At 44.4% G+C, this 22,439-nt stretch overlaps 1 protein-coding gene across 7 annotated transcripts in view; it reads right to left on the bottom strand.

The window, feature by feature from the left end:
* CEP131 (centrosomal protein 131) overlaps positions 1-13,612 on the bottom strand; it is a 37,067-nt gene extending 23,455 nt beyond the window's left edge. The window contains exons 1-8 of one of the 7 annotated variants that reach the window (XM_063120101.1): positions 13,597-13,612; positions 9,869-10,073; positions 8,733-8,830; positions 8,334-8,451; positions 6,680-6,792; positions 3,920-4,033; positions 2,519-2,680; positions 1,976-2,093 (exon numbers count right to left, since the gene is read on the bottom strand). In XM_063120101.1, the coding sequence (XP_062976171.1) occupies positions 1,976-2,093; positions 2,519-2,680; positions 3,920-4,033; positions 6,680-6,792; positions 8,334-8,451; positions 8,733-8,830; positions 9,869-10,048 (903 nt within the window). In that variant the 5' untranslated portion in view covers positions 10,049-10,073; positions 13,597-13,612. Of the gene's footprint in view, positions 1-1,975; positions 2,094-2,518; positions 2,681-3,919; positions 4,034-6,679; positions 6,793-8,333; positions 8,452-8,732; positions 8,831-9,868; positions 10,074-10,510; positions 10,570-12,588; positions 12,608-13,033; positions 13,219-13,596 lie in introns of those variants that run through there. The other 6 variants (XM_063120102.1, XM_063120098.1, XM_063120103.1 and 3 more) reach the window with 6 other exon arrangements.
* Positions 13,613-22,439: the final 8,827 nt, after the last annotated feature.

Genomic DNA, 22,439 nt, shown 5'->3' with positions numbered 1-22,439 from the left:
GTTGCCCTAGCATCTGTATCTGAAGCTTCTACGGATCTCAAGTTACATCTTATTCAGCAAAAAAAAATGTTTGGGGTTTACTGGACTCCACAACACCATTTCAATAAGGGTTTGTCTAACTTGCACAATTGCTGGAGATACAATGCATCTAATGCTTCTTTAACTCATATGTTTTGGCAATGCCCCACAGTCACCCCTTTTTGAGAGGAGGTTATACTAAGGATCAACTTTGTACTGAAACAATCTATAATATGGAACAACGTGCATATCCTCCTAAATTACCTAGCAGCTTCTTGGAAGTTAACGCATGGTCAGTGCAGCTGGATCTTCAGAGGCCTTATGACAGCTAAAAGACTTATACTATCACATTGGAAGGACAAATCCACACCTCCCATAATGCAATGGATCAAGGACCCAATAACATTATCAGCTTTTGAAAGGGTGTTATATAGATGCAACTTGCAAGTGAATAAATACACGGATATCTGGTCTGCTTTTTTTGAAACCTTTGTATAACTCTCCCCCCACCCCATTTTCTTTTTTAATGAATGGTACACACGATAGAAATTGACGATAATCCCATATACGTAATGTATGGGTGTTTTTCGTTTAGTTTTCACGATGTATTTTCTGTTCTGTTTTATTGATATTCACAATAAATAAATAAGGATAAACAACAGGAAGGATAATCAGATCACATTATTAGCATCCCATTCTAGCACAGAAGAAAGCTGGTTGCCTTCCCACACTTTCTTTTTCAAGCCGTTCCCTTGCCCCCAAAAATAATCTAACCTGCAGGGAAGTTTTATTAAGACACCAAGGTGCTCCTAATTATTTGCCATCTTGGAATAGTCAACAGACTACACTAGCCCCCTCCTCAGTATGTAGCTAAATATCAAGAAACATAACAGCTTCAGGCAACATGCCACAGATCATTATAGAATGGAACAATAACTGATTCAGGGCGCTGCTACTACGAAAGGAGGAAGAAGGCCTTTCGGCAGCCTTTCGCATGAGCTGTTGCCAAATTCCTGCGGAGAAGGAACATTTTTAACGTTTGATAGAAGTGTAACATATAAAGGGGAAAGAGTTTGGATTATTTTAGAACAGCAGGCCCAAGATCTGCATAAAGGAATTCTGGGTAAATGCCCAAACCGGTAAAGGTGTGATTTCTTTTCTTTTTTTAATGATCGGTTTCTTGTTGCCATAGCTGCAAAGAAAAAATCTGAAATTCTTGAAGTGGGTAGGAGGGTAGGCATCAGATTCCTGCACAATGCTCCCCTCTAGGCAAGCTGTTATTCTCAGACATCTGCTTCAGTAGTCTACTCACATCTAAGCTCCATACACATCACTTTTTCCAGGTTCTTGCCAAGCAAATGTATGTTCTTTGGAAGAAAAAGAAAGAAACCTGGCTTGTGGAAGCAGAACGAAGTGTTCAAAATTACCAGATGTATGGACATCAGTAAATCAACGTAATTTATTTTGATGTGTGGAATTCCTGGGCAAGGAATTTTGAGTGGGGTGCATCTAATGTAAAGTTGCACTGCCCTGGGTAATATATCTGGTTAACAAACACAGCCTTTTGTTTTGCCTGGGAATAGCTTCTCGAACAAGAAGTTATTCCTTTTGAAGGGCAAATGTCAGGAACAGAATTGGTCGGACCATTTCACAGAAAGACCAACAGAGGAGTCAAAACTATCTAATTACTACCAAAAAAAAAGTCTGGAAACTTGTGTCTGGTTTCTTCAGCCCGTTAGCTCAAGCAAAATGGACTTGACCACAACCTTGGACGGTTTGTTGTATCCATTTAGGCTACAAACCTTTATCACCTCTAACGACTCTTTGGACTTCTGAAAGCTTGCTAAGAGTTGGAAGAATTTGGACATAACTTGGGGACAGGGAACTGGTCTTTCTTAATTCCCAGGGGTAGGAATATCAAAGGCTGCTTCATACAATGCACATATGGCACACAGACCTCTCTTTTGGAAGCTAACAAGCGGCCGAGTTGGGCTACGCCCTCCTTGTGCCTCTGCGAGTGCCGTCTGTACCAGCGCTGGATCGTCACAGCAGCCAGATTGACCTGGTTAATGAACCTAGAATGGCAGAAAGAGGTTCAGAAGAAGTGAGTATTGCTTGCCAACCACTCTATCTAGAAAAGCAGATCCTGCTTTAAGGCAGGCCATGCTTGAAAAACAGCTCTTGCCTGTATGGCTCCTATGCTTAGAAAGATACTTTCCTTTCTGGCTTCTAGAAAGCAATGCTGTGTGCAACACCCAATTCAGAGCAAAATATTTTAGGCAAACGTGAAAGCAAACCAGTAAGCACTATTTTATTGGAGCTAAGACCATTCTGTGAAGATCTAACTTATCAATTGGAAATCACCAAATGCACACCTGTCAAAACTGCTAAGAAGCCACACCTCTATGTACACTTTTTCTAAGCCACTTCCTCTCACCCTTTTGCATAACTTGCCATCTTTTCCCGCTATCCTTTCTCCCATCAGCTCTTTGATGCTTACCGCTCAGCCTCCTCCTCTGACACTTCCTGCCTCCTGAGGGGGTTCGTGCTACTGCTAGTATTATTGTTCCGAGCCAGGATGTTGCTGCTGGAAAAGTTCTTCTGGGACTTCATGTAGCTGCTGCCCTCTGTGTCTTCATTAGAGGTGGCTTTGATAATGTTGCTAAGGAAAGAAGACAACCATACTCCAGTCAGGAGCATTCCCTGGATTGCTCCATAGATCTTTAGTGTGCTCATACCATGCACGCTAGGGCCTGATGAAGGACACTGCCCATTTTCCAGATCAACTGATACCTCAGTTTCTTAGGGACACCCTTCTTGGGAAAGAAACCACTCTTTGCCCAATATCATCCTTTGTCTTCACTTAGTGAAAAGGGCAATATGCAAGTTGTGAGTGACTCCTCTTCATATTAAATGGTAAGTGCTGCTAAGTTGTAGGGTGGCACACGTGGAGGGAGAGGGATGCAAGATTTAGAATCAAGGATGCCTGTGTTCTCATCTCTATTGCACTTGTCAGGGAATGAGGTTACAAATGCTTTTTGAAAAAAAAGTTTCAATCATCATCATCATCATCATCTATTTATTACCCGCCTCTCCCTCTGGATTGAGGCGAGGAACAACACTAAATAAAATATAATACATAAAATTAGTTAAAAGAGCATATAAAACCAATACAATATTAAAATAACAATCACAGCATCTTAAAATTCTTAGGTTTAAAATTCATCTGGGTAGGCCTGCCGGAAGAGACTAGTCTTTACAGCGGTCTTAAACTCAGAGAGAGCATTAAGCTGACGAATCTCCTCCAGCAGGCCATTCCACAGTCTGGGGGCGGCAGAAGAAAAGGTCCTCTGGGTAACAGTTGCCAGGCTAGTTGTGGCTGACTGGAGTCAACCCTTCCCAGAAGACCTGAGTGTGTGGGGCGGATTGTATGGAGGAGAAGACTATTTATTTATTTATTTATTTAAATGTTTATATCCCGCCCTATATCACAAAAATCTCAGGGTGATGTACAGGTAAAATCATACATATAAAATAGAACAATAAGTATACAATTCTAAAACAAATTAAACCAATAATATATTAAAACCAATATGACTAATAGAGGAAGCTCCTTTTGCTTATATCCACCCAGTTGTAGTGATTATGAGACTCTGGGCTAATATGAATATAAGGGATCCACGAATTAAATGCAGCTTTATTTTTACTTATTTTAATGCATGCGAGGTGGGGTGTGCGTGTTAAAAGCAGGCCCATAATCATCCTCACAGCTTTTGCCACTCTTCTTGAAAACCATCTCTTCCCCTGCTCATACTTGAAATGTCAGGCAAGCTGCCACCGTTAAGCCTTCCAGCCCTTAACCACCTATGGTGCCCAGTGACAGGAATACGCAATGACTTACTTGAGGGAGGTGGTGGCTTGGTTGGAGCTCTTGGGTGCAGGAGCCTTATCTGTAGTGGAGTAGTTGTTATGCACCATGGTGGTGACACAGTTGCCCATGGCACCTTTGTTACTCCTCCCAGGAGAGAAGGAAAACATGTCAGCATACTCGTATAATAATTTCTCCAATATTATTATTTAAACAGACATGTCACCTTAAACCTTGTCAAATGGGTCTAACTCTCACCTAGTGAGTAGCCTTATTTCTAGAATTTACAGCCTAATGGACACTTCTGTCCCAGAAGCTGTAGACCAAGGGTGGGCAACCTGTGGCCCTGGGGCTGCCTGTGTTGCAGTGGTTCTGCTCCTACTTGGATGGCTGATTCCAGAAGGTGGTGCTGGGGGATTGCTGCTCTGTGCCGTGGCACTTAGGCCATGGGGTTCCACTGGCCTTTATTTTATCCCCTGTGCTGTTCAACATCTACATAAAATCGCTGGGAGAGGTTATCTGGAGATGTGGGCTGAGGTGTCAATAATATGCACATGACACCCAGCTCTACCTCTCCTTTTCATCAAGCCCAGGTGAGGCAGTGGCTGTTCTGAATCAGTGCCTGAGCACGGTAATGGACTGGATGAGGGCCAACAAACTGAGACTCTGTCCAGACAAGACGGAGGTACTGTTAGGGGGTGGTTCGACTGTCCGGCTAGGTGATGTTTGCCCTGTTCAGGTGGGGGTTGCACTCCCCTAAAGGACTGGGTTCGTAGTTTGTGGGTGCTTCTGGATCAAGAGGCACAGGTGGACTCAGTGGCAAGAAGCACGTTTTATCAGCTTAGAAAGATATAGACAGATATACCAACTGCACCCTTATCTGGACAGAGATAGCCTAGCTACAGTTATCCATGCTCTGATAACCTCTTGTCTGAATTACTGCAATGCATTATACATGGGACTGCCTTTGAAAATGGTCTGGAAACTTCAGCTGGTACAAAACAGAGCAGCCAGACTGTTAAAAGGGACTGGCCAACAAGACCACATCACGCCAGTCTTTTCTAGCTTCACTGGCTGACAGTCCAGGTCCGGGCCTGATTCAAAGTGCTGGTTTTAACACTCAAAGCCCTAAATGGCTTGAGGCCAGGTTATCTAAAGGAATGTCTCCTCCTATATGTACCTGCCTGGACCCTAAGATTATCCTCAGGGTTCATTCTCCGTGAGCCCCTGCCAAAGGAAGTGAGCCCCTGCTACCAGGAGGAGAGCCTTCTCTGCTGTGGCACCCTGGCTGTGGAATAACCTCCCTAGAGAGGTTCGCCTGGCACCTACATTATTCTCTTTTCGGCACCAGGTGAAGACCTTTTTATTTTCCAAGCATTTTAACAGTTTATCATCTTAGGTTTTTTTAACTTTGCTGTTTAAAATTTGTATTTTAAATCTGTATTAATCTCTGCATTGCTGCTCAGTTTTATCATGTTTTGCTTTTTATATTGTATTTTTATACTGTTGTTTGTTTTATACTTTGAATTGTCTCCATGGTTTTAATTTTTGTGACCCAACCAGAGAGCTTTGGCTATTGGGTGGTATAGAAATGCAATAAATAAATAAATACTTTCATACAGCTCTTGGCTTAATTTCAAAAGCCCTATGCAAGCGATCAGTTCAGACCTCTGGCAAGAGTGATCTGTCCCTTCCCCTTCAATGGCTACTAGTCCTGATGGCTCTATGCTACCTCCAGTATCAGAGGCAGTATGGCTATGTATACCAGTTGCTGAGGAAAATGGGCAGGAGAGTGCTGTTGCACTTGTGTCCTGCATGTGGGTTCCTTGTCAACAGCTGATTGGCCACTATGTGAACATAATGCTTGACTAGATGGACCCTTGGTCTGATCCAGAAGGGTTGTTCTTAGGTTCTTATGGAAGAGACAAAAGGGGTAGATCTACCCATCACAAGCACAGTCTGAGAGATTACCTGCCCACCCACCCCTTGCAAATGTGGCCTTCTACAGAAAAAAAAACTCTTCAGCCTACTGTAGCCCATACTGTACTGAATTGAAGCACATACTTTAGCAAAGCATTGGCTACTTGGATGGTGTTCAGAAGAGCCCAGAGATCATGATGACAAAGGTTTGAAATAGGCTTCACCTGGAAATAGCAAGTGTTCCTTTAAAACCTCCAAGAGATCAAAAGACAGTACTGCCACAGTGCCACAGTCCTTGTTTGCTCTTTGGCTTCACTGGTCCTTTCACCAACTGTTCTCTTCTGTCTACTGAGGAGCAAAAACTTGTTTGCCACAGCAGGCAGAAGTGGCAGGTGAATGAATAGACCAGTGAAGTCAAGTATATGGTGGCCACATTTTCTCAGTGACGAAGAGTTTTTAAATTCATAGACACCATCACTAGGCAAAGACCTGGCAACCCAATTTGTAATGTAGAGTGATGAGCTGAGGCTAAGGGAAGTTGGCCACTCAAAAACACCCTGAAAAACAGAGGCACTTCTCAACTACAAAGAAAACAAAAATGAAGTGAAAAGGATTGTTTAGCTCACCTCTACTTTAAATGTCAAGTTGCCCCTAACCTAAGTCTGCCAGCACTGATCATATGGATGCCCCCAGTCTCTGCTCCAATAGTGCTTACAGACCAGAAGATAGATGTCACCCCATCCTCAGCTATTCTAGCGATACCGCTGATACAACTCCAACTGCAGCCACTTTGCAAAGAACCCATCAGCCAGATTTCTGCTATGTATCTAAAATATCAGAAGCTAAACCTAACTGCCAACACAACTTTCTTACCTGTTATTGGCAGTGAAGTTGGCTGCAAGCGGCACATATATTTCTTTCTTCTTCATGCCTGAATGTGTCTCCCGAGTGCCAGATGGAGAAGGAAAGGTTCTGGGCTGCTCATCCTGAACAACATAACCAGAAATAAGAAAAGTTATTGTATGTGGCAAATCTTCTCCAGATATCAAGGCTCCCTCCAGTCATATTTATGAATATCCTTATTTAAGCTCAGGGACATGGAACCCCCAGCCCTTGGGACTAATCCTGCCCACAGGGGTTCTACATCTGGCCTGAAGAGCTTCTTTGGATTCCTTGAAGAGGAATCCCTCCTGGAAGAATCCCCGCTGTTATCTCCAAGCCCAGCACAGAGAAAGGCAAAATGGGCATGGCAATGACATCAGTGGGCATGGCCATGACCACTGACAGGTGTGATGGCATGGGATGCTGCAACCTTGATGAAGCTAAGCAGGTCTAGGCCTGGTCAGTTTCTGGAAGGGCGACTACCAGGGAATCCCATGAACATTGATTCCTGCATTGAGCATTGGACTCGATGGCCTTGTAGGCCCCTTCCAACTCTATGATTCTATTTTATGATAAATCATCCAGTCCACAGAGGTTCCAGTGGGGGCCAATTTGACCGTCCATCCAGAAAGTGTTCTGCACCCCTATTATACCTCATACAGAGAATCTTTCTCACCATGATTATCACTGGAGTACTGGGGAAAAGAAATGCCCCCAGTATCAGATGCTGAAGCTTGCTGGGAGCAACCTCTGGGAATTGGGTCTATTAATGGTACTTTCAAAGTTGTGACAAGTTTGTGCTGAGCTGGACTGTCTCAGAGTAGAACCAAAGGCACTTTCATACCAGGGGTGGGAGACAAGGGCACAAATTTTGTGTACCTAGCACCCATAGGCTATACAGAAACTGTATCAATCCCTGAGCACATTGCTACTAGATGAAATGCCAGACAGGATGCAAAAGATCGATCACACTAGAACACTCTCCTCCATCCCCCAAATTGGTACCTCTTCCTTGGAAGCACATTTTTGTCCTGTCTTTCAGTTCAGTTCTATGGAGCTAGGGAGCTGTGCTGAAAGCTGCTGCGGCTGGCAACATAACTGTCTTTCCAGATGATACCACCATCCTCAATTTTACTCTTTATGCTGCAGTAGCATTTAGTTGCAGTAAGAAGACATCCTATATTCTTTTCATGAACGGGCGATGGCAGTAGCCTTGCTGCAGTGTTTAGCCTTCCCACTGCTTTTTTATTTTTAGGAGAGGGGTACATTCCTGTGCTGGAAAATGCATAGCACTAAACAGTTGCCTAAGAAGCCCACACAAGCACATTCTATCCAACATTCACTATGGCAGACATATGACAGCTATATGGGAGAGGGGGAGTACATTTCCCCAAGGACTGAACATTCACATTTGAATGTTGGGGAAATGCAATTTCCCCACAACAGATATATAAGTGAGGGAAAGGGTTTGGATCCTTTGCGACAATCGTGTAACTGCTGTGAATTTGTGCGCACACACAAATGCTTATCTGGAAAGGCCCCAAATGCCTTCACAGTGGTGGCTAAAGGAATAAATCTTAGGACTGATTCCACTGAACTGAAGTTCCTCTGATACTTGTACTCCTTGGTATGACCTTGCTCTTACTAGAATGTTCCATGTGGTCTTCTTCTCTGGGGAGACTTTGCTCAGACTTGCTAGTTTCTTTCTTCCACCTGAGCTGCTATCAAACAAAGTCAGGAAGTCTCCGTGCTGCTCTGCACTGCTGAGAAGCAAAATCACAGAATTAACCAGGAAGACTGTACGATAGTATTGCTTTGTCTATTTCTAGAAGACATGTAATCATCCTACAAAGCAACATAGGAGCTTATTCACCACTACAAACTATTCCCATTTTTTATTCCATCTAGACGAAGCCCTCAAGAAGAAAAATACCAAGATTTCCCAAACAGCTCTGAAAGGGAAACACAGGTGAATCAGGCTCTGTAAGATCCTATGCACTAATCTTGCTTCTTCTTTTTAGTAACAAGTTCTCTTAAGGCTCACCTGAAGGCACCATTCACCTGCTGGTTAACCTGAGTTGTGCTGTTGGATCTTCGCAAATTGTTCATAGCTCTGCTAGATGCAGGGTTTGCTGCATCTTCCTGGGAGAAAGAGATATACACCAACAATGCACATAGTTAGCTACCATCTGGATGCCCTTGAAACAAAAGCCTCCTATTACATTGATACCAAATCATACCATCTGCATCCATCCTAAAATGAAAAACTAAATCTAGCACCTGCAGATGCCAGGCTATAGCACTGCTTCTGCAAGTCAGTTAAAGGACACATTTGGTGGTGATATTTGTTACCTTGTCCTTTATTGTTTATTTTAAATACATATTTAGATTAAAAAATAATCTGCACATACAAGCACAAGAGAATATCCAAAAAGCTTACATACAATAAAATACAGCTTAGATATATTTCTTTCTCTTTTTTCCCATAATGAAGTCACAATTCATTGCACATTTTTTTTAAAAAAAAAAACCTTATACTGAAATATACTTAGATTGAATCCTCTTCTCTATCTCGAATACCATATCTTAACATATAGGATGTGGGAAATAATTGATGGAAAACTAGCAGTGTGTGTAAAATTTATTTAGTTCTTGTTTCTCCTTGAGCAGAACTATAGTCCCAAAGATGGAGCTAGAAGAATCCTCAGAAAGAATTTTTTCTTACATGAGTTTCTTGTGTGCAGGAGTTTGATTATATCCCACAATTTCCTTACAGAGGACCAAATAACTGCAGTACACAATATGCAGCCTTCTACGCTACTTTCACCCAACCTGCAGACCCATGGCCGGAAGGTCTGAATCTCAGCACATCCTTGTAATCTGGTGTTGCCCGACACCCCAAGATACAAGGCAAATGTGGATAAAAAGCCCTCTATGGAGGAATGCTGTAATTTTGTAGCCATCATGAAGTTAAAAAAACACACACCTTGTGTTATAAAATAGTAACACTCTCTTGGGCTACTCTTGCACTGGACTATACCCAGCGAAGAATAATAAAGCATCCATATTTCAACAAGCAAAGTTAAAGGCTGCGCTTGAACAAAAATTATTTACCAGGATACACTTTGGAAACACCCTTAGGCCTCAGAGGAAAGCAAGTCTTTCACCCGCAATACTCACTAGGATATTCCTCTTGGGCTTGTTTTCAGTAATGACGGAGATGGAGCGAGCAATGTGCTTGCCTGGAGAGGCACTGCTAGGGCGCTGAAGCACTTGCATGGGTAGCCCTGTAAGGCTCAGATCCACACTGTTGGCACTAGCACCCTGGAAGGAAGAGCTGCTGCCGCGGGCACTCTTCATTGTGAACTGTGGAAGGAAGGAAACCCTGGAAACACAAGGGTACAGACAAAGGATACTATAATGAGTAAAATGAACTGTGATGCTGGTTTGTCACATGTCCCCAAATATGTTACTATCAGGAGAGATTCAAGCATAGTACCAAGGGCAGGGGTCGGGAATGGGCAGCCCTCCAGATGGCATTGACTGCAATTCCCATCATCACTCATCATTGGCTATGATGGCTGGGCTGATGGGAGTTGCAGTCTAACAACATCTGGAGGGCCACACATTCCCCACCTCTGTGCTAGGGACTCCATCAGATTCATAAGAACTGCTTCTCATGTTTCCTGATCTGAGTTAAAGTATGGACCAAGGAATAGGGGAAATTCCTGTGAGTGTATGTTTTGAGACTTTGCTAGTGACCAGTCACAGATATGCCATGTCCTGGCACTAACCAAAAAGAGTCTGATGCTCATCACATACCTCACTCTCGGTCACAGCAGATGCACATAATGGGGGCAGGGGGCCATTGCTTACCATTTCCAAAAACCTGGTCTAGCAGCTCACTACTTTGAAACTGCAATTCCCCAGCAACAGAAGCACTGGAAGGGCAAACATCATCTGGATTGTAACAATGTAGAAAAAGGTATATATTCCCTAGGCTTGTATCATCCAAAACCCAAACTAGGGCAGTCTAGTTTTGCTCACATCTTTCCATGCTGAACAGGTAGTCCTTGTTTTACAGGATTATCCCCTTTGTGGCTCAACATCTCTTAAGAAGAGTAGTGTAAGTGAGAGAAAAAGTGCTACCTCATTTGCCCTCCCCCCTTTCCATTTGACAACTACAGCAGGCCAAGAAAGCATATTTGATAAAAGGAACTGCTCCTGTCTAAATCATACAGCTTATGGCCTTTTAGAAAAGGTTATGGTTCAAGGGACTACAAGGTCAAGTTTAAGATTATGCACTCTTCTACACTGAAAATAAGAGCATTTATACCCTACTTTTTGGCCCAAAAAGGGCCCTCAAGGATGGGTGGTACATTAATTCTACCAGTTATAGCTTTCTATACTCTAATCTTCTGGTAAGTCCAGGTATTCTGGGGAGATGTTTTCATTTTCTAAAAGTAATATGCTTCCAGTTCTATTTAGAGGTTAGCCTTTCTTTGTCTCTTAGAACAGAAACTATCCACCCACCACTCCTATACCAGCACTCACAGTTGCAAGTGTCTTGGCCCATAAAAGATAAACAAGGAGCTCTCTATGGAAACAATAGACGCTCAGCAATTTGGGCAAGGCCAGCAACTAGAAGCTCATAGCTATTTCAACAGAGAATAATGCAGTTAGGATTCAAAGGATCAGCTAGAATAGAATGAAAACTACAAAACTAGAGACTTGGTTTCATGGGTTCATTGTCTCTCATCATACCAGGAAAACGAAAAGCCATATATAACATTCCCTCCCATAGTTGAAGAAGCAAAGCATGCCCCTTTCATTTGACAATGTGAAATTGTGCTGTTAGAGCTACCACCATCTTCTTGTAACTCTGTTGGTACCTTCATTTCTGAACCTTTGGGCAGGTTTAAAGAATGAAGTCCTATCGTGACCTATATGCCACCACATAGAAACTTTCACTTCTGACATGCAATTTTTCCATGTGAAAAGAAGTTTGAATATGGGATTGCTTTCCAACCAGTCAGTCCTTATGAAGTTCTAAAATAGTACAGTTTACTGAAGACTACATGTGAAAAACATGCACTCTTACACTGTTCTGAGAAAATAATTACTTGTGCTGGTAAAATGGGTTCCCTCTGAAATTTCTCAGTGTATGGAACATATAGACTATATAAAAAATTGCAGCCACTTTGCTAATTTGCTAACTTCATACAACTTGCATAGTTAGTTTCATTTTGCATTTATTTATCTGTGTTTCAAAGCTAAATACTCCTGTCCTCTGAACATCAAGTTTGAGAAGCACTTGCCACTAAACTAGTAACCCAGTTTCAAAGGGGCTCCTCATAGTGATCAATTAGGATTTCAGGAATCTCAGAGAGTTTGTAGCAAAGCATTGAGATAATGTTGCAGCAGTAGCACATATTTCTACAATGTCAGTTGCTCTTTTAGTCTGGAAACATGTTTTACACTTGCTTCATTTGAGCAGAAACAGCAGGTGTAGAGAAAACACACAAAGGGCTTGGAGAGGAGGAAACATGGAAACTTTGAAATCTGGGCATCAAGAAATTCTTTCCCCCAAGTCTGCAGATATTTAAGAACTAGTGCAAGCATCCAGACATTACAAGAGCAGACTCTTCGAAAAGGGTAACATTTCTAACAACAGTCGTGTGCGAGTCACACACACATCTTGAGAGCTACCAAGTGGCACAATGCATCAGGTTACATCCAGCATAACTGAAGTCCCATTTATTTCAAGAAGTCTACTTTAAGTAGGACTAAGTTGGATACAATCTATCATGCTTAACATGGAGTTTCATATCTGCAACATCCATACAAGCACATAAAAGGGATATCAGAACGAGAGAGAAAGAGAAATAGGGACAACTCACCTTTTGCAGCTTCCCAAAGTGCTGAAAAGGGTCATGGAGGGGAACAGTTGTTTATTTCACCAGATTACAATGGCAAGGCATTCCTAAGATAACACCCTCCCCACCCCCTCCCCACACACACACCATCTCCATATCAAGGCAACCGGCAATGTCCAAGTGGCAAAAAAAACACCCAGCAACTTGGGACTCCTAAGAACCCACCTTATCTGACAGGGCACTGCAAAGCCAGAGCTGGTACGCGATGGCGTTGACCTGCTCAAACAGGACTTTGCAAAAGAATTCAAAAATGCAACAGCCTGGAAAACGGGGCGCGGGGGGGGGGGGAATCCGGCGACAGGGGCAACCTGGTGGCTCCTCTCTATATCATAGACCTAGGGGAAAGGATGAGGGGAGGCCCTTTGTCCTCTTTATCTACTTCCCCCCGTCCCGCCCCTCCGCCACTTACCTCAGACAGATGTCCAAAGTGGGAACCTTTCCTCTTCCCCTCCTCTCCACCGCTCAGATGATGTTCGGGGCCCCTATCTTTCCCTCAAGCCCTGGGCTGAGGCCTAACTTTGAGTGTGTGTATGAGGGGGGGGGGCTTTATCCACCCCGAGACCCACGTCTAAAATAGGACCTCAAAGACGCCTGCTCACCACCGCTTTCTACCCTAATTTTATTATCTAGGGACCTAGCCCCGTGCGGGGGGGCATTCCTCCCTCTATCTCAGAGCCCCCCCCCCAACCGCTAAATGCACTGTGGGAAATTCCCGTCGTCGTCGTCGTAGCCCCCCCCCTCCTCCCCCCCACCGCCGGTGACCGGGGTTGCTGCATCCGCGCCTCCCAGCCACGGCCAAGCGGGGGAAGAAAGCGCTGCGGCTAGCTAGCAACCAGCCGATGCCACACGCTAACCTAATGCAGAGCAATGGGAGCGGGGGAGGGGAGAGAAGAGGGGACAGGGCGGAGCAGCAGGGCCCCGCCTCCCCTGGGCCACGTTATTGGCCAGAGTTTCGAGGGAGCAGCTCCTTACCGGCTAATCCCCTTGTCCTTCTGACGGCGGAGCTAGGTTGACAGCGCAAGGCAGGGGGAGCCGAAAGGAAAGCGCGAGAGGAGGAGGAGGAGAAAAGAAAAGAGAAAGGCGCTTGCGAAGGAGGAGCCGGCCTGCAGCAAAAGGCGAGCTCTGCCGCTCACGCACCCCGCCGAGGGTCCTCTTCTCCCGACGATCGCTTCAGCCGCTTTCCTGCGAGCCAGGGCTCCCTCCCTTCAGGAAGAATAATGCTGCTTCTGCACACAGGGCCTCCAAGAGCATTTGCTGTAGACCAGGCAGTTCACTCCTAGCGCTGCTTCTTTGTTCTGTCGGTTTTTTGTTACAGCGAATGGAGCTGCTCCTGGCTAGAGCAGACTTCTCCCCACTTGCTGCCCTCCAGAGGTGTTGGACTACAATTCCCAGCATGGCTAGCTGGGGTTGCTGGGAGTTGTAGTCCAGCACCTCTGCAGGGCGCCGGGTTGGGGAAGTTTGAGCTAGACAGAGAGCCCTGCTGCAGGCATGTCTGCGTTTGTTAGTCAATCTGGTGGAAGTGATAAACTGCGGGAGTAGACCAAAAAGCTACATAACAATATACAATCTCCACACAAGTATGAGTCAGAATTTGAAGAGGAGGACGAGGAAGACAATTCGCAAGCAGCATATTATTATTATTATCATCATCATCATCATCCCTCTTTCAGGATTCAGGACAATCCCCCTCCACCACTTAGTGATCATCCTGTAACATTAGGACGTCCCCACTTGGCTGAGTCCGGTCCTTCTTTGATTCCATCATTGCTTCATATTTCATGGTAATCAACTCAGCTGAGAGGTAACTAAGGCGAAGGACAAGACTGCCCATTGGAACCCATGGGAGTTATCCAACTGTCCAAAGGAAAGAATGGGAGCTGCAAATGCCAATACACATGGCTGGGCTCCATTGAAAACAATGCAAGTTACAAATAACATACTCTTTCTGTTTGCTTGTTATGGCTGTTCTTGAAACATAAGGCTAAAGCATGACCCAAATGACTCATTCTGCTATAGCAATACATATCCATTTAAGGCAGCATCACCTGCTTCTTTCTTTTGATGAAGACTGTTGTGGTTTCTTGATCCCCAGGCAATCCTAGAACTACTGCAGCCATGCTAGAGACAAATGATGTGAGGGATATTTTCCATAGCCCAGTTATGCAGTATACCACTGACTGAGACTGGAATATCTCTGTGAAGGCTCATCCCAGTACTAATGGGAAAGGATACTCAATTTATGTATTGTGGGGAAAATATATGAGAGCATGATTGGATGACTTTCCTAAAGTTAGATTTATACTGGCTTATTTCTCACCAGGTTGGCAAACCTGGGTTTGGGCTATATAACTTTAGGCTGCAGGCAAGGAGCTCACATGATTAAATGCTCTCCCATACAAAAACAATCTGAAATGTACACTATGATCCTATGCACCTCTACTCAGAAACAAGGGTTGCTGTTTTCCATGGAGTTTACTCCCAAGTAAATAGGTATAGGATCATAGGCTTAGAGAACTAGAAGGATTTCTAGTCTAGCTTTCTCTCTGACATGTTATTTTCTATGTACAGAGAAGCATTCAATATAGTTCTTTAAAATATCCATTCTAAACACCAGCTTCACAGAATGTAAAATTCATGCATAGTGCCTCTGGCAAGCCAGTGATGGGGGCTGCTTTGGTTCAGTGACCTCTTCTCATATTCATATCAAGGCTATATAACAGAATGCTTGCTTTGTTTAAACTAGGAATTTGGAACATGTGGCTCGAATTGCAATTCCCATCAGCCCTCACCACTAGCTATGCTAAGAATGATGGGAGTTGCAGTCCAACAAAATCTGGAGGGCCACACATTCCCTAGTCCTGCTCTAGGGCCTCCATTAGATTCATGAGCTTACTATAAGAAGAAGAACAACAACAACCCTACACTAGTCCTCAGGGCTTCAAAAAGTAAGCATGAAAACTGGAAGTCAATGACTGAAATCAGAATGTAAGAACTCTTAAGGAGATCCTTCCAGTGGTTTTCCATAGCACTTCATACCTGTCCAAAGACTCAAGGCCCTCTTCCCCTGCCTCGCTCTTCTCACCAATATTGCCATGATTTCCATCCCTCTCTCTTACATTTGGAGGATGCACATCCACACCTGGTTTTAAACAAACTTTACTTTTCCTCTACACTGCCAGTTCCCTTGCAACATCTATATGCAAAGGGCATTCATGTTTATGGAACAGCAATAAGGGGATTTATTGTCCTAATTCACACTCTGTTTGAGCACAGGGCAGAACACTTTTCATACCAACAGGACTGAACACACTGTTCATCCTGGAGCTAGCATGTGCACTCAGCTACAATGTACTGTACAATCAATTGCTTGTGTTATACAGAATTATATCATCAATCCTATGCAGATGTATGTGTACTTAAGTCTCTTGGTTTTAATAGACTTGTTTATGAGTTCTTATAAGACAATATATACAAATGCATCTCCTGCATCAAGTGAAGGAGCAGCTCTGTCAAGCAAGGGTAGTTAGAGCAGTCTTAAGAGCAAAAGAGTGAAAACAGAAGATAAACATCAAAATGGGGACCATATTGCAGTCTGCAGTGACACAGACAAAAGACTAGATTCAGGTGGGATGAATAGGCCCAAACCATCAGAGTCATTGCTAGATCAAGTTGAGCAGAGGGAATATTATAGCTGCAATCTGATACACACTTATTTGGAAAAAAGCCCAACAATACTCAGTGGGGTTTACTTTTGAGTAAACATGGCTAGGATCAGGTTGCTGCTTGTCTGTTTCTTGCTTGCTCCAGGGCAGCGGAATTGAAGGTCCTGATTGAACTAGGAAATAATATGTATCAGTTACATATTCATTTCCCAGAAAAAATGAACAAGTACAGCATAGCACAATTAATAACAGGGCAGCACCTTGAGTACAAGGCAGATTCCATCTAAGCAGTTTCACTTCAGTCTTGCTGTGAAAGGGGTGTTATTTCCAAAAAGGATTTTGTCGTCTCAGAGGAACAAGAAGTATTTTAAGAGCAGGCAGCTCCAGCATCAAAGGTAAAGAGAAACAAATCTTCCTCAGATTAAAGTGGCAGAACAAAGAGACCTTTACTGTTTCACATATGGATTCAGACTTGCCTGACATGCTCAAGTGATCACATTTCCTAAAGCGATGTTTCTTCTGCCTAGAAATAACCATCCTCTTCTTAGTCCTAAATTAAGAAGAGGGACCTTGCTAAAATAATTCCAGTTCTATGTTAACAGCCACTACGCAAGACTGACCCAATGGTCCATCTAGTTCAGCACCTGGCCTGTGACAGTGAGTTCACTATGAATATTATGTTGGCTTTTATTGATTTTGTAGATAACTAGCAAACAGTAGCAAAGTAATTCCCCACTCCCCACCCATGCCAGCCCATTAAACAAAGAGGAGAGGAAAAATTTAGGAGGCTGCTAGGGGGGGAAAAGCAGGTAGGCAGAGGAGAGAGAAGATAACCACCTGGTTCCAGGGGATAAGATGTTACTGGATAAATTACTGCCCGAAGAGACATAGAAACTTCTGCCATCTGGAGGTGAAGATCTCAGAAGCATCCTGTGTGTTTTAGGTAATTTTTTCTTTGCCACAGAAATCAAGCATGTCACTGACCCACAATGGGAGACATTCAAAATTTCTTACACTGTAAAACGATCCTCAACATCTTACATTGTAAAACGATCCGCAGCTACTAATGGCGCTCTGTGGATCTAGAGCATTTGATGTTTTGTTCAGTGAATATTTTAAGGAAGCAGACCAAGGATAATCCTGGCCTCTCTATAGATTAGATTGTTTTAAAAGGATAGCACACCAATAGAGTATGCCACTCCCTGCATAAACTGAAATCTAAGGGCCCTGATTCCAGACACACAACTTCTCTGAGCAGTCTGCTGTTACTATGAATCCATTTACATAAGACTCCACAGTTAGTGCTTGTTATCAGTAAGCGACTGTTTATCAAATAGCTAACGAGAGTTGCCGGGGAATTTATCCTTGACCCAGCAGGCAAGACTGTTGCAACATACCTGGGGTGTGTGTTTCTGTGTGAAGGGCAACCAAATTAATGTTGTGGTCACCTATTGGAAGAAGCCTATGACAACACCAGCAGCCATGTCACTACTCTGTTCACCCACCCACTCATTCCACTTTAAACTGCCTGTCAATATTTTGGCTGAGGCTCCTTGGAATGGCTCTCCTCCAAGCTGGGGGGAATCCACACGTCGTACCGAGACCTCTTCTAAGCGACCCCAGTGAAAGCGATCGTGTAACTTGCCTTTGGAAGAGCTGCTGCCACCACCCACAGACCTCCTCGCCGCCTGGGACGGAGAGCTCGGGGTGGAGAGCTTCCTCCGCTCTCCACCCCGCCTTCTTCAGCAGCGCTCTCCTCACCAGCCGGCGAGGAGGTCTGTGGGTGGCGGCAGGAAGGACGCCTCTTCCTCAGCTCTTCCAAAGGCAAGTTACACGATCGCTTTCACGTCGCACTGGGGTTGCTTAGAAGCGGTCTCGGGACGACATGTGGATTCCCCCCTGGTCCCCTCCAGATGTGGTAGACTGCCCATCCCAGCCAGCACGGCCATCTGGAGGGCACCAGATTGGGGAAGACTGCTCTAGAGCCATTTTGGGTGCAGATGACTTGAGCATCATACCTACAAGCAGTTGCGTGCTTATGTTCTATACATTTGTCTCAACAATATTGGCATTTAATATTAATAATGGTTTAAGGAATCATACAAGAAGATTTAATTTGTTCCAGGGTACAGCACAGCACTCCTGACATTATTTTTTAGTGCCAAAGCTGAATTCTGGAATTTTCAAAGTTACAACATATGAAAGCACAGAGGGTATTCCCCTCACTGCCAACTACACAGAGTCCTCCTCATGCAACAGGGAATCAGATAAGACGCAGGCACAACTTGTGTCATGTTACATCATAGCTGTGGTGAAGTGCCCAAAGGAGCACATAGAATTTCTAGGACTGAATATGCATGAAGCAGCCCTCCATCTAGCGAATGCGTGCAGACAAGAACCGAATACAGAACTCCAAGGGTAGAAACACCACTGATTTACAGTGGGGTATTATGTTATATTCTATTTGTTTATTAATAATCCCCATCAGGGAGCTTACCTGTTCAGACTGGAATTTAACAAGAGGATAAGTGCACTAGAAGATTAAATGAACAGTGCTCGCAGGTAAGTGCTACCAGTACAGCATTTAACAACACTAAGTTTGTTTTTAACGGACCCCAGAACTGTTGTTTTTAAATGGATACTGCTGTTTTTATACAGTTGTTTTTATGTTTTTGATGGTTTTAAATTTTGTATACTTTAATGTTTACTGTTTTTAACTTTTGTTAAAAACAAAAGAGAGCTTCGGTTATGGGACAGTATATAAATGTAATGAATGAATAAATAAATAAATACAACCTATAAAGCCCCGTGCACATACGGAGCCTCACTGCAACATTGGCTCTTCTCTTCTCTATTAGAGGAACTTCCAGAGGGGTAGCCATATTAGTCAGTCGCAACAAAACAACACAAGTCTTGTTACACCTTAAAGATTAGCCAATTTATTCTGGCATAAATGTCTGTGGATGCTCACTTCATCTGATGCACAGAATATTGTGGAAAGTTTTTGGTTTATATATAGTGCATATGGTTGGGATTTGAGGGGGGGGGGTAGAGAGAATTTTAATGAGTAAGCCGAGAAGAAAAATTAAATACAGAAAGCGATCATTACATTATTAACTTTGGTCATTCACAGTGCTGTTATTGCTGATAACACAAACACCTTGGCACTGGGTAAGCCAATTAACACATGTAGTGAGATAAAAATCCTTTATCTCAATTCAACTACTGTGCATAACATGAAACATTCTTGCATCTGATGAAGTAGGCTACAGTCCATGGAAATGCATGACAGAATAAATTTGTTAGTCTTTAAAGTATGACAAGATTCCTTGTTTATGATTGGAGGAGAATTGGGGGAACAGAAATTTTACTGTGAGAGTTAGCTCTGTTTCAAGCTGCAGGGGGATCAGATAGGTCAGGAAGTCACCTGTTCACATAGTGAACAGAAGGAGGCTTCCGGAAGTAAGTTTGGATAGAGTTTTAAGGATTGCAAAAGGTATTGACTGTGAAACTTCTCTCTGCTATAGCTTTCCTTCCTTGACTAGCTCAGTGGAAACAAGTGCATGTGTGTTGGTAATGCCATTTAAGACCTTCAAAGTTCCAGGTCACAATAAGGAGGGCTTTGCTAGACCTACCGGGTGTTCCGTCGTTGAGGAGCGGTGAAAGCGGATTTTCCCGTTCAGCCGTGACGCCTCATCATCCACACCTGCCTTCGATTTGTGTCGGAAGTTTGCGCCGGTTGTGCTGCTGCCGCCATGAGCACGGTTGCGCAGCCACACCGGCCTGATTGCCGCGGCTTTTTTTTCCGCTCGGCGCACGGTTTGCGCAAGTCCGAAAGACTGCAAACTTGCACAGCCGTCACTGGCGGCAGTGCCAGTGCCAGCTGAAGTGCTGCTGGTGCTGTTGAGGGTCAACATTGATGCGGTCACTTCCTGATGGGGGTCGTGGCGGGTGTAATATGACCCGAGGTCAATTGTCTGCATGGGCACTCTGTGCCTACATCTCCCATCATGCCTCTGAGGTGTCGCCGCCGATGACCGCCTCTGTGCCCTCTGCCCCATCCCAAGGAGCCAACCCACATCTGGCCGTAGCCATGGCAGCAGCTCACAAACAGCTCTGCCCTCTACCAGCCTGGTACCCACACCAACAGGCAGCGTACAGCACCGCCATTATGCGGCCACGGTGGCTGCCCACTGCGAGGAGTCACCAACTCCCCATGAAGGCGGACTGTGGGATGCCCGGCTTTCCGAAAACTAGGCATGTGCGCAGAAGCAGGAGCGAATTGGCCTGCCCCGCCTTGCCCAGAGACGGAGTAGAAGCGGACCGCGGACCCCTAGAAGCAAGGCGAAGAGAAGCGACCATTTTTCAGAGCTCCTTTTTCAGGCGGACCGCTCCGATCGCCATCTTGAAACATTTCGCCCATATATAACTGGGTTGTTTTTGAAGCTATCGTTCTTGTGCTTAGACAGTCGTGGATGGGGGTCATTTTGAGACTATTCTCACCTCTCTGTTTCGTGCGGGTCGCGCGCTAGAATTTTTTAAAAATCGGGTCAACAAACAGGGACAGCGCGGGTCAAACGGCGGTTTTCGCCCATAGGATTGCATTGCGGAAAAGAATCGGGGATAACTGGGTTGTTTTTTAAGCTATCGTTCTGAAAATTCTTGTGCTTAGACAGTCGTGGATGGGGGTCATTTTGAGACTACTCTCACCTCTCTGCGTCATGCGGGTCGCGCGCTAGAATTTTTTAAAAAGTAGGGTAAAGGCGGGAAAAAGATTACCTTTTCGATTGCTGAGGGGCAGAGTCAACTCCCGGTCATGATCACATGATCCCAAAGTTGGAGGAGGGGATAGGCAAAACGGGTAACTTGGGATTCTGGGAAACTTCTCTTTCTTAGTCTGAACGGACTTTTCCCAGTGTTTTTTAAAACAGTAGCCCCACCAAATGCACAAACACAACCTGTGAAATCATATACTAAGCCAATAATAAGAGATAGAAACACAGCACTGCTACCCACCCTAACTTTGGGGAACAACTGAAAAGATGTGGTGCAAGGGGATGAGCTCCCCTAGGGCATCTCATTGTGGACGTGCCCCCACTCTCTCCTGTACTTGGAAGGCCATCAGAGCCTTCCAAAGAGAGTAACCTGGTGGAGCAATGCCTATCATGAGTTGAAGTGAGCGGTCGACTTCTCTTAGTGGTGGAGCGATGCCTATCATGAGTTGAAGTGACAGTTCCACTTTTCTGTTGTGGTGGAGCAATGGCTTTCATGAGTTGAACTGACAGCCTTGCTTCTTAAAAGACTGGTCACTACTAGGACCAGTCAAATTGGCAGCTGCTTCCCCCTCCCCCAGGCACGTCCCCCTATTACTGGTAAAAGACAGATATAACCTTTTTAAAAAAGTTCTTCTTGTTGTTTATTCAGCAACACTGCTGCTTTTAATTCCACCCCTCCTTCGTTTATTTATTTATTTATTTATTCCATTTTATATGCATTACTGGCTTATCCTTGGCTCACTTCCTTATACCCCCAGAAATGTCTGCTGCCTGCCTGCCTGCCTTCCCTCTCTCCTCCCCTGCCCGCCTTGCAGGGATGTTGTGTGTGTCTGGCTTTGACTCAGGGGGGAGAAGTCCTTCCTGCGCTCACTTGGAGTTTTGGAAGTTCCAAATCCATTTTTCAAGTGTGGAAGAAGATTCATACTACCCAATTCATGGCATGTTGGGATTTCCTTTGAAATGGCCCCATTGAGAGGTCTGCAGGTTTAAGCCCCGCCAAAAAACAGGGGATGATGGGACTGCCTTGAGTCTCGGCGTGCGGCGTATGTATCCCTGGATAAGCTGTCATGGTGGTGAGTTTGAGGTTTTTTTTTAACGTGCAAATTGACGGAGCTATTGGAAAGGGGTGTGAATGGGTGTTGGATTTTCATAAATTCCCCAAAAATCAGGGGATGATGGGACTGCCTTGAGTCTCGGTGTGCATATGTATCCCTGGATAAGCTTTCATGGTGGCGAGTTTGAGGTTTCTAACGTGCAAATTGACGGAGCTATGGAAAGGGGTCTGAATGGGGTGCCCGATTTTCATAAATTCCCCCAAAATCAGGGGATGATGGATTGCCTTGAAACTTGGCATGCGTGTGTATACCCCCATGAGGTG

This window comes from Elgaria multicarinata, chromosome 3 (genome assembly GCF_023053635.1).
Source record: "Elgaria multicarinata webbii isolate HBS135686 ecotype San Diego chromosome 3, rElgMul1.1.pri, whole genome shotgun sequence".
NCBI lineage: Eukaryota > Metazoa > Chordata > Lepidosauria > Squamata > Anguidae > Elgaria > Elgaria multicarinata.
This window is presented reverse-complemented; position numbering and strand designations above follow the sequence as displayed.